The sequence below is a fragment of the Thalassophryne amazonica genome, chromosome 3 (assembly GCF_902500255.1).
Source record: "Thalassophryne amazonica chromosome 3, fThaAma1.1, whole genome shotgun sequence".
NCBI lineage: Eukaryota > Metazoa > Chordata > Actinopteri > Batrachoidiformes > Batrachoididae > Thalassophryne > Thalassophryne amazonica.
Window position 1 is genome coordinate 55,999,790 of NC_047105.1, and position 12,269 is coordinate 56,012,058.

General features: G+C 43.6%; 1 protein-coding gene across 1 annotated transcript in view; it reads left to right on the top strand.

The window, feature by feature from the left end:
• The window catches only part of grm2b (glutamate receptor, metabotropic 2b), a 120,611-nt gene that overhangs the window by 94,696 nt on the left and 13,646 nt on the right, over positions 1–12,269 (top strand). The window contains exon 4 of the mRNA XM_034166362.1: positions 211–1,274. Within this exon, the coding sequence (XP_034022253.1) occupies positions 211–1,274 (1,064 nt within the window). The remainder of the gene's footprint in view (positions 1–210; positions 1,275–12,269) is intronic.

The following is a 12,269-nucleotide window of genomic DNA, read 5'->3' on the forward strand; positions in this document are numbered from 1 at the left end:
CTTACAAGCAAATGACGCAACCGACAGGCATGAAAAAAATCACGCATGCGCACGAAGGTTCAAGGTTGGCTCATGCAAGCATACGGGATTCAAATCCATCAAGTTTTTGAAAAAAATAAAAAGGTCGGATACTTTTCTAACAGACCTATAAGGGCATTTGTTGTTGTGCTTGTGGAGTTGAGTTGTCTGTCTATTTCTGTTTCCTCCCAGCTCCATTCAGACCTGCAGACACTGAAAGCATGGTGCGCTTTGACTCGTTCGGTGACAGTATCAGCCGCTACAACATTTTTCATTATCACAAAGAAGAAGGGAAGTTTATCTACAAGAAGGTGGGTTATTGGGACCAGAACCTGACCCTGAACACCACCTTGGTACCCTGGCGTGGGCTTGTACCACCCACGTCCCAGTGTAGTGACCCCTGCAGGAAGAATGAGGTAAAGAGTATGCAGCCTGGAGATGTGTGCTGCTGGATCTGCATTCCTTGTCAACCGTACCAGTACTTGCAGGATGAGTTCACCTGTGCTGACTGCGGCTTTGGTCAGTGGCCCCTAGAAAACCTGACTGGTTGCTATGAATTGCCTGAAGAGTACATCCGATGGGAGGATGCATGGGCCATTGGGCCAGTTACCATCTCCTGCCTTGGTATACTGTGCACCCTGACAGTAGTGGGCGTGTTCTTTAAGCACAATGAGACCCCCGTGGTTAAAGCCAGTGGACGCGAACTCTCCTACATCCTATTGCTGGGAGTACTCATGTGTTACAGCATGACCTTCATCTACATTGCCAAACCTTCCACTGCTGTTTGTACACTACGACAACTGTGCCTGGGCACCTCTTTTGCTGTTTGCTACTCAGCCCTGCTAACCAAGACCAATCGTATCGCACGCATCTTCAGTGGGGTAAAGGATGGAGCGCAGCGTCCACGCTTTATCAGCCCAGCCTCCCAGCTAGCGATCTGTGGTGCGTTGATCTCCTGCCAGCTGCTGGTGGCTGTAATCTGGATTCTCGTGGAGGTGCCAGGAGTGCGGAAAGAAGTAAGCCCGGAGAGAAGAGACGTGGTTACCCTCAAGTGCAACAGCCGAGACTCCAGCATGCTTATCTCTCTCACCTACAACTGCATCCTCATCATGTTGTGCACAGTCTACGCCTTCAAGACCCGAAAGTGTCCTGAAAACTTCAATGAGGCGAAGTTCATTGGGTTCACAATGTATACCACCTGCATCATCTGGCTTGCCTTCCAGCCTATCTTCTACGTCACTGCCAGCGACTACAGGGTAACTAGGAACATGTTTTCAGTAACAGCACACACTTGTTACAAGGCTAGACATTAACACTGGCCCAGTGGTGTTGTACCTTAAGGTCTGTTTCCATTGCCAGAAGTTGACCTACTTCTCAGGTGTTGTGAGCATTTACAGGAATGACCTCATAACTGGCCTTCACAATATATATATATATATATATATACACATTGCCATGCAAGCCTGAAAATAACAGTTATCACAATGGAGGATAGCGCTTGTTGCCTGTTGTCGTCTTCTCCAATCAGCAGTTTCTGATGGCCACTCAGGAATGCCTGCATCAAAGCAGGGACTTATCTCGCCCCAGAAAAGGCCCTGAAAATTACCTTTTCAGGTGTAATCCCTCTGGTGGAGATACAAGTAACAGAGTCAGACCCTGTAAAATGTCCCACCAAGTTCCTGCAGTGGAAATTGGCTTTGTGATATTTAGTGGTCCAACCTGGTTCAAGGAACCTGGCAGGACATTTTATAGTGCAGTGGTCAAGGCTTAAAAAAAGGCCTCTAATTAAAGAGATACTCCAACCAGAGGTATAACAAGTTGAAATTGGCATCATTTTGTGACCGTGAGAATGTCTAGTTTCTGAAAAATGATGTTCTAGTTGCAGCTTCTTTGTACATGTGAAATTAGCCCCTTGTTTGCCGAAAAACAAACAAAAAAAGCAATTTCCAATTTTTCTTTAATTTCTTGAAATATGCGACCCGAATTCCAATCAAACTTCATTATATGGATTTATTTGACATAAGAGACCTTCAGTGATATAAATTAAGGTATTTGATGAATGTTGGAATACTTTATGATGAAAAATGTACCCAAAATATTGAAAATTTTAGTGGATTTTATGCAAACATGAGATAACTCTCTCACCTGGTGAGCCAAACAATGGTATAACTTGGCTTAATGGGTATCATTCTAATCATCTGAGTGGGTACAGTTTAAAAAGTGCTTTTGTAGATGCCACAAATGTGCACAACTTGTCAAATTAACCCTTTATTTGCAGAAGCGTAAAAAGCCCCCATTTTTTGAAATGTGCAACTGGTTATCCAACCAAACTTCATTATATGGATTTATTTTATGTAAGAGACCTTCCATGATACAAATCAAGGTATTTTAAATATTTTGGAACAATTTATGAACAAAAAATGTACCCAAATATTGAAAATCTCAGGGAAGTTCACGGAAGTTCAGGATAATTTTCTCATATGATAAGCCAAAAAATGGTATAATTTGGATTAACGGGTGTCACTCTAATCATCTGAGTGGATAGAGTAAGTGCTGTGTAAGTGAGTAAGTGCCAACAATATGCCCAAATTAACCCTTTATTTGCGGAAGAGGAATGAACATCCCCTACCCCAGTTCTTCTGCATGTAAGTAGCCCAGTCATTCTCTACCTATCAGACATGTCAGATCTAGATAGACTTTCAGTTGCACCAATCTATTGAGCCACTATAACAGAGTTCACAGGTTTGATAAACTCATCAGCAGTGTCGGTTTGATCAGCTAATGGCTAGCTGAGTCACATCGTTGAGTTGAGACGTAGGATGTTATACTGGGATACGCATACTATACGCATACTGGGATAGCTTCCTACAGGCTGGTGACATTTTGCTTCGGCTATTGCGAGCAGATCGGGAGGCAAACTTTCTAATGCATATTGAAGCTGTCATGGAAACTGTGCCGTATTTCATGCTTGCTGGGTGAACCAACTATACCAGGTTCAGTTTACGTTGCAGAGAGGATGGAGCTTGAGGAAAAGCAGCCATCGATGCATCATCACATGATCGAAGGGGGATTCTTAGTCGGAAGGCCTGAAAACAGGGTATTCAACTGCATACCAACAGATCAAGCCCTAGAGCAAACTATCAATCGTGTAACAAAGAACCAAGGAGGTTTGATTGGTTTCACATTACAAAAGGGTGCACTGCTAAGGTGGCTGATGACAAGACACATTACAGGAGAATATGCAGAGTCTTTCAAGGATCTTTGCAACTCGAGTAGTAAAGATAAACTGCATGAGGAACTCGACGACACTTGTCCACCGGGACAAGAAGGATGACAAGGACATAACAGAGTACATGCAGAGCCAATGCTAAGATCCATTCAACCTCGATGGGATTCCAGAATGTCTTGTCATCATCACCACAGGCAAAGTTGCTTCTGAGAAAGTTGAGAATTCGCTAAGGAAGATCCCAGAGATGGTGAAGACTGTCACTGATGGACTCGGAGAGAAACATTCAAAAACCTTTTGGGATCCACTGTAGAAGACGGCTGTGTTGACATTTACAGACATGATGAATGCCCTGCCAAATGACAAGGATTTTTAGTTGATCATAGACACAGAGGTCTTGTTCCGGAGACTGCTTGGAGTTGCCCGAAGTCATGATGTCGATCTCAAGAACATCCTATGTCATAAACAGGCTGCAGTTCCACCGGCGCTTTTCCACAGCTGTGGAAGGATGAGGAAGACTGACAAAGTTGACCTTGCCCAGAAGCTCGAGTCAAATTGCCATGATGTTTTAGCATCACTTCCACAGGTACCAGATGTCATTTCTTCATCTTATATCATTGATTGGATGACAGTTGTTCAGTCATTGAATGAGAACCACTTCTGTACCTTCGACGATCTGGCTGAAGTTGTTCAGAAGCAGATAGTTCGACTGCTCCGAAATCCTTCACTGGGTGTTATGTGTCGACGCGGGTTGAGGAGCGGACCTGCGTCAGACGGAACCCAGCGCTACAAATAACCAGAAAAGCGGTTCCAAAAACAATATATTTATTTCACCCGCTGTGCTTAAAAGGTGTAAAAACAAAAATAGCGTCCTTCTGGTGGAGTGACTGTTGGCGCGCTCTCCAGCGCCCGCAAGGATCAAAGCCCGGCGTTCCTGGACCCACTACTACCACCAAACACTCCCCAGGTGGACACAACAAACTGACTCTCTGTGAAGCAAAGAAGAGGTGAGGTAAGTCAGCAGTTACAACAATAACTTTCAAAAGACACATGCTATCAGCAACACATTCAGGTCTGTATCTTTTTAACTTTATGCAAATGAGCAGCTTCTCACAAAAGGTGGAGGATCACTTATCCGCATGCCACAGCAGTGAGAAGCAAGCTGCACAATTCTCATCACAATTCAAGTATACTGTGTAACAAAACACCAAGTTACTATCAACAATTAGTCAAACACTTAATTACCTTTAATGTGTGCTGACAGCATGTGTCCTCACCCTTCCTTGCTTCACGGGCTCGATGTGTCAAACCCAGGCGCGGTCCTCAGCGTCTCACAAACGAACATCACAAGGTCGAGTTCCCGGCAGTTCTGCTTGAATCACACATGCCTTAAATGCAGAACGCCATCCAGTTATCTACTTCAGCTGAAAGTCTTTAAGGTTGCATGTGAGCACCAGTCACAGGTGCTTCACATGATGTTGATGAGGGTGAGGACTCTTCAGCCAGCACCCTCTCCACAGAAGAATCAGTTTCCATGCCACCTGAAGAGCAAAGAAAAGAAAAGAACACCAAAACATCCAGCCACCACCCCCCAACACACAACATTGGGTCTGAGTTCAGTGAGCATCGTCTTCGATCGATATGATAATGCATCTTCCATCAAATATGCAGAAAGAGAACGCTGTGGTTCAAACTCAGAGCAAGCATACCAGATCAGCAGAAAGCGACAGGTTTCCAACTACAGAAAGTTTCTGAGGGCATCCCACAACAAGGCAAGCCTTGCAGAGTACGTCTGTAACTACATCATCAAACATGTAGCCGAGTACCTTCCGTATGATACATGCGTTGTTCTTGCTGGGGGCTTTTGTGAAGCAACTCTAGTCAAGTCCATTTCCACATCCGCTGTTTCAAACTTGGAAAGTCTCTATTGGAACCAGGAAGAAACAGATACTCATGTGATCCTTCATGCTTGTAACCTGTCTCAGCAGCATGGTAGGCTTATTGCTCACTGTGATGATACAGATGTCTTAGTCTTGCTAGTCCACTACCAAAGTAGAGGATATCTCTCTGACCAAGTGTACATGTATGCTGGGCATTCTCCCTGCTGCTCATGCTCTGACAGGATGCAACACAACATGTTCACAAAACAGAATAGGGAAGAAATTTGGCTATTCTAAGCTGGTAAAGTATGCAGACAGTCTTACAGAGTTGGCTAGCTTCCACGAGGACAACATAGATGGTAGTGTAACAGCAGCAAGGAAGTTCGTTCTGCTGTTGTATGCTGGGAAGAAAGGCAAAGATGTCAATACACTAGATGAATTGTGCTACATACTGGCTACCACCACTGACAAAACAGCAGGGATGCTTCCTCCCACTGAGCATTCCTTCAAACAGCATGTTCTATATGCCAAGTATCAAACTAGGCTGTGGTGGTGACATTGCCAGTCAGGAGGTTGTTGAGCCAGTTGGTCTTGGTTGGTCTGCCTGTGATGGAGGCATTACGCCAACTTTGTTCATACAGGCACCAGCTCCCATTGAAGTCTGTGATCTTACCCACTTCTACTGCATGGATAAAGACTACCAAAATGGTAGAAAATGTCTCGGTGTGCTGGCTGGACTTGACTGCATCGATGCCTGTTCCTGGTGGCTCTTCACCCCAAAGGAGACACAGGAGACACCGAAAAAAGGGTAATTACATGGCCGTTTGTGGCATCTGGGAAGTAGGTTGAGTTCTGGACGTGGAAAAGGGCTTATATTTTACTGACAAGGCTGGCTTGGGAATGCCTCGGGGTTTCCCCGGAGGAGCTGGGGGAGGTGTGTGTGGATCGGGAGGTCTGGGCGGCTTTGCTTGAGCTGCTGCCCCTGCGACCTGACTCTGGATAAAGCAGAAGAAAATGGATGGATGTATAGTCAGTCATAAAGCAGAGTACTAGTTATATGCAATCACAAAATGAATGTCAAATACCTTTGTTATGTTTTGATGTATTGTGCACCATGTTGTCAGCTAGGTAGTGATTTCCAGTTTACATTACATAGATCATAAGACTACTGATTCAGTTGTGTCTATTACTGGTCATGTGGGAACTTCAAGAGCAGATGCATGCTTGAGTTCACATCTACAGTTAAGCAGTTGTAAAAGTTGTCCATTAAAAAATTCAATGAAAATTATTCTGGAGAGCAGGTGAAATCCTCCACAGCTAATTAAAAGTCTGGAAAGACAACTATAATACTTGTGGTGGGCACAGGTAATTGAAAAGTTAGCTTCGATAACCATTAATCCACTAACTGAAAAGTTAACTTTTATAGCGCTAAATCGATAAACTGCTAAAAAAAAAAAAAAAACAACTGAGCGGAAGCTACAGCTAACCGCTAACTTTTAGTATTGACTCAGTCGCGGCCACATCTGTCGGCTACTGATAAGCCAGTTTTGAGTTTAAACAGGAGCAGGAGCTGCTGGGGGGCTGCAGGATCACAAACACAAAACAAATGCTTGAAACATAAATAAATAAAAATAAATACCAAACACGGTCATCATCTTTATAGAAAGCAGCAAATCGCAATATTAATAGTCACAGTTTACTGTATTTATAAACACAGGAACGGCTCACCCGTTTTGCGTTATATGCGACTGGTAAAATCTACACCTCATCCATCGTGTTGAGCTTCTCCACCAAAGAAAACCCACGTAAGTTTTGTCTTTACATAAAAATACAGCAATAAGTGTCTTTTTACTTTTAAAAAGTAAAGATTTGCATGTAGATGCTTTCTTTAAAGCAGACACACAACTGTCGATTTACCCTACGGGAGTTCATCTCAACAGAGAACCGGCCTGACTGTTGCAGACACAGACAAGAACTAACGTATGATTTTAGGGTTTACAAACATTTTTGACCGGTAAACTTTACTCACTTTACCAGCAAAAAAAGACTGAATTTAGAGGAAGCTAATGGGTCTGCTGTTGCTTTTCAAAGCTAGCTGAAAAGCTAATCCACTAACGAAAAAGTTAGCTTCGCTAATTAGCGGAACTGTTCCCACCACTGTATACTACAGAGAAATGGACACTGAAGCTGGCTAATTAGCTACAAGTGTGCAGAAAGGAACTAACATGTATGATTTTAGGCTTTACAAATATTTTTGACTGTTAAACTTTATTGACTTTGCCATCCATCCATCCATCCATTTTCTTCCGCTTTATCCGGAGTCGGGTCACGGGGGCAGCAGCTCAAGCAAAGCCGCCCAGACCTCCTGATCCACACACACCTCCCCCAGCTCCTCCGGGGGAACCCCAAGGCGTTCCCAAGCCAGCCGAGAGATGTAGTCCCTCCAGCGTGTCCTGGGTCTTCCCCGGGGCCTCCTCCCAGTGGGACGTGCCCGGAACACCTCTCCAGCGAGGCCTCCAGGGGGCATCCGGAAAAGATGCCCAAGCCACCTCAACTGATTCCTTTCGACGTGGAGGAGCAGCGGCTCGACTCCGAGCTCCTCCCGAGTGACCGAGCTCCTCACCCTATCTCTAAGGGAGCACCCAGCCACCCTGCGGAGGAAACTCATCTCGGCCGCTTGCAACTCATCTCGGCTCGCAACAAAAACGTGTGCAAAAAAATGTTAGCAGAATGAGAGTTAGCGGAACTAAATTTAGAGGAAGCTAATTGGTCTACTGATGGTTTTCAAAGTTAGCTGAAAAGCTAATCCACTAACGGAAAGGTTAGCTTCGCTAATTAATGAAACTGTGCCCACCACTGTATACAACAGTGAGGTGGACGCTGAAGCTGACTAATTAGCTACAAGTGTGCAAAAGGGAACTCATGTAAAACTCAGGGCCAAAATTCTCGTCACCGCTGTTGTGTAGTAGTGTAAACATTCCCAAATGTTACCATCCTGCCTTGTGTGTTCACCGCCAACTAGAGAGGCTGTCACTTCCACATTCTATTTGATCAGCTTCACCCTGACTCTTGAAAGTAGCTATCTTTTCTTATTGGATAAAGAATCTTTCAAGGCGAGAACAAAGCCTGAGGAGACATGGACCAAGCCTCAATATGCAGACAGAAATAATTAATAACTGCCAAAAAGATTCATGGAATCGCAATACTAATCACACATTTCATGCGTGGGAGAAGAAATCTGGAGAATCGTTATTAAATCTTGTCCCAAGAATCTCAAACGGCCCTGTATCAGAATTCAGCAAAGTTGTATTCTGACCTCTATAAGGAAAGTATGCACGGAAGGCATGGATGCAGGCTCATTTTGTGGCACTGCCTCCATGAACGTCAGGAAAAATATGACCGATTTGCTGCAGAGTTGTCACACAGGCATAAAGTTTTGCAGCCTGTAGTCTTTAAATAAAAGGCAGCTACCGGCTGCATTCAGCTCGTGTCATTCAGCTTGCATGACATGAATAACAATGCACAAACACCGTGATGTGCACAACTATCCCTAGATGCGTTCGCCATGCATCAGCAGGTCAAAAAATAAATATATATTTAATAGTGTCGCGGTAGAAAACATATGGCCAAAATGCTAAAATAATCTATTTTCTGCATGCACTGCAAAATAAGGTGAATAAATCCAAACAATGGGCATACAACTGACAGACTGCGTTAGCCATGAGTGCTGGCACCGTACAGGCAGACTCAAGGGTAGTGCCACATAATTTGGTGAGGGTGTGCAACAAGGCTTTTGTGCAAACAGACGGGGGGAGGTGCGGGGTCATACAAGCTCTGTGTCATCATGAGGCACCCGCCGGCTTTTCATGTCTGCAGCGATCAGCTTTTTGGCACCCAACCCCTCAACTAAAAACCTTTACCTTTAGTGATCCCACGAGGAATTCGCGAGCAGAGCTCAACATTGTAAAATCGGAGAGACATCACTCACGGTAATTTATATGAATGGACTAAATGAGAGTTTTGTGGCACTGCAACAGAGACGTCCATGCTTGAGTTGTCGGTGACACCAATCACACTGACTGTGGTTCAGCTGCTGCACTTCAAATCAGGGTTAGGTAGCAAACTGGAGAACTGTGCTAATGAGAAGTGAGCCTCGTTACACAACGAATAACAATGAGCCCCAAAGGTTTCACAAATACTACTGGTAAGTTCAGCCGCTTTACAGTGTGCGCTGTGTAAAATCCAACCCAACGTTATCAGCATGACAGTGATTCTTCTTTCCTGCAGTGCCAGTCATGGGTTGCTGTTATTCGTTAATACATTTTTGGATAAAACACAGTAATGCAATAAAACATTTAATGCAAACACAGCAGTATAAAATGTACAATAATAGATAAAAATATGTAAAAGTTCTGATATACATCACAATGCAAAGTCTTAACCACGCTTGCGTTTATGTATAAATGTTCTTTTTAGGTTTTTTCTTCTTCTTCATCATCAGTATGTCAGTACAATTTGAAATTTGAAATTGTGACTCCTTTGTGTGTCTAACTGCATTTGGCATGTATTAAATACACAGGACAAATTTAGTTTTATATATGCGCAATAAAAATAAAGCCCATTTCTTCTTCTTGGTGGCCACCAAAACTAGCCTTTGGAAATAACAGAAACTGACATAACAAGCTCATGGCAAGTTACATGTACCGTTAAACCCCACACATGTTGACATGTTTTTAGACAGAAAAAATGAAGAAACGTCTGCTTCAGCCACATTCATACAAAATCCTTTCAACAGGCTTCTGACTGGTGTTATTTAAGTTATTGCACATAACCAGAAATGGCAGTTTATTTCTTTAATTAATTTAGTACATTTCTGCACAGAAATTCACTGTACATTGCTTGACATCTCTCTCACTCCCTTTTTATTTCATGGCTAAATTCATACTAAATCCTTTCGGTGGGGTCGAGGTGTGACTGTTTTATTTGAGGTTTACAACACAACCGCTGTTAAAGGAAAGAACAATTTACAAATTACTCTTTGTAGAACGTTTTATTTTTATGTCAATAAAACAACACCACCATCTATGACTTGGATTTTGGTACATGTATGCGCTCTCTGACTGCCCGCTAGTTGCTTTATTATTACATTCACCAAGGACGTAATAAAATCATCGTTATTTATTTATTTATTTGTCTGTCTGTCTGTTTGCAGGATTACTACTGCTAACAGACTGAACTGATTTTGACAGTTTCACCACAGATAGGTATTAGGCCATGGAAGACTCCACTGAATTTTGGAGGTGATCCGGATTCTGAATCAGGATTTCAATTTATATGCTTCACTTTGATGGATTTTTACAATTATGTCAAAACTACTTAACAGATTTTCACCAAATTTTCACCACACATTGGTGTTAGGCCTTGGAAGACTCCATGAAATTTTTAAGGTGATCTGGATTGTGGATCAGGATTTCACTTTGTAGACTTTTGTGGATTAGGTCAAAACTACTTCACAGATATGACATCACGATGTAAAACCAAGATCAGGAAAACACTATTTTGTTACAGCTTGTGAATTAAATATCAGATTGCAACATCTTGATCAGTCGGACCATTCTGGATCAGTATGCAATTATTGCATTTTATTGAGGTATCCGGATCCAGGTAAAGTCAGGGTCACAATGTGAATAACATATCTTTTATTGTGAGTTCTCGTCAACCCTTGATGGACGTCAGAAATCTCAGATTGCTCTTGTTATTATTATTTTTAAGGATGATTTGTAAAGCCCCCGTCACACACAGCAAGAATGATTATGGCAAATATTGCCATAATCGGATGCAGAGGAAAAGAGGAGTGGTCAACAGTGTCAGAACGCAGCCAGATTACCTCGTCCACACCTGCACGATGTTATCCAAAGTACATGTAGACAACAGTATGGATGACGCAGACTGCTGTCAGGTGGCCATAAAAGGCGCTGAAGACTGCCCAGTGTCCAAACGTCTGGATGGATGACGGGACCGGAGCACTGTGTTCCTCCCTTTTGCACAGTCTCTGCCAGTAGTGGACACCAGAGTACAACCAACGTATGGACTGGACCCACGCCATATGTGTCCAAGTCGGCATAGTGTGGCCACTCACTTAGTCACACAATCACATCTTCGCTCGTCCACTTCCCAACGCTACTAACCTCACGTGCATGTGAGCATATACTAGGTGCTGGACTGATGACGTGATTGCTGGGTGTGTGTATGTTCTCAATGGCTGAATGAGCAGCTGTGTGTGCGTGTGTGTGCGGCACACGAGCGAGTGTACATGGGGGGTGCATGTGCGTGCCGTTACTACCTGCTGGACATTGCTGTTGGTGGGCCATGCTGTCCTGTGTGTCAGACGTAGCCTTTCCAGGGAACTTTAGTTTCTTTTTTCTGTGTGTTTTGGCTCACTTCAGCAGCACAACACAACTCTGGACACTGCGATGGTTGGATTATCACATGGGATTTATTTTTGCTGTGGTTGATTCCAGCACACAGCAGCTGGGTGAGAAGATTTTAACAACAGGCTGCGGTCTCGGCTCCACGTCCACCCTGCACTGTGAAACACTCCTGGGCCATTGTTGGAGGTGAGATTTATGTTTATTAATGTTGTCATGGCCTGGCACAACAGTCCCACGTCATATCTCGTACAGCGTTAGAAGGTGATCATATATTACAGTGGTGAGATCCACTCAGCTCCAAACCTGATGCGTGCACTGACGTGTTACTGCACACCACAGAGAGGCACAGCTGCCCGTATTGTATAGAGATATGATGGAGGCAGTACTGTAAGGTCTATTGTGGCAGCCCAGTCTCACGTTTTTTTCGTGCTCCCCGTGACGAAATGAGTCAAATTTTTGTGACAGGGTTTTTTTTAAACTCACTATTTCTAACCCTACTAACACCCCCAACCCTAACCTTAACCATAACCTAATCTTAATCTTTCCCCCCACCCTAACCATAACCACCCCCGACCCCCCTACTTCACTTTTAATTTCATGCAGCCATCATGGAATGAGTTAGAATGAATTTGTGCTGCCGTGACGAAAATGAGGCGCTTTTCGTCACAATATCATGAACCAATAGATTAATGTATATTTCGTGGTGCTGAATCA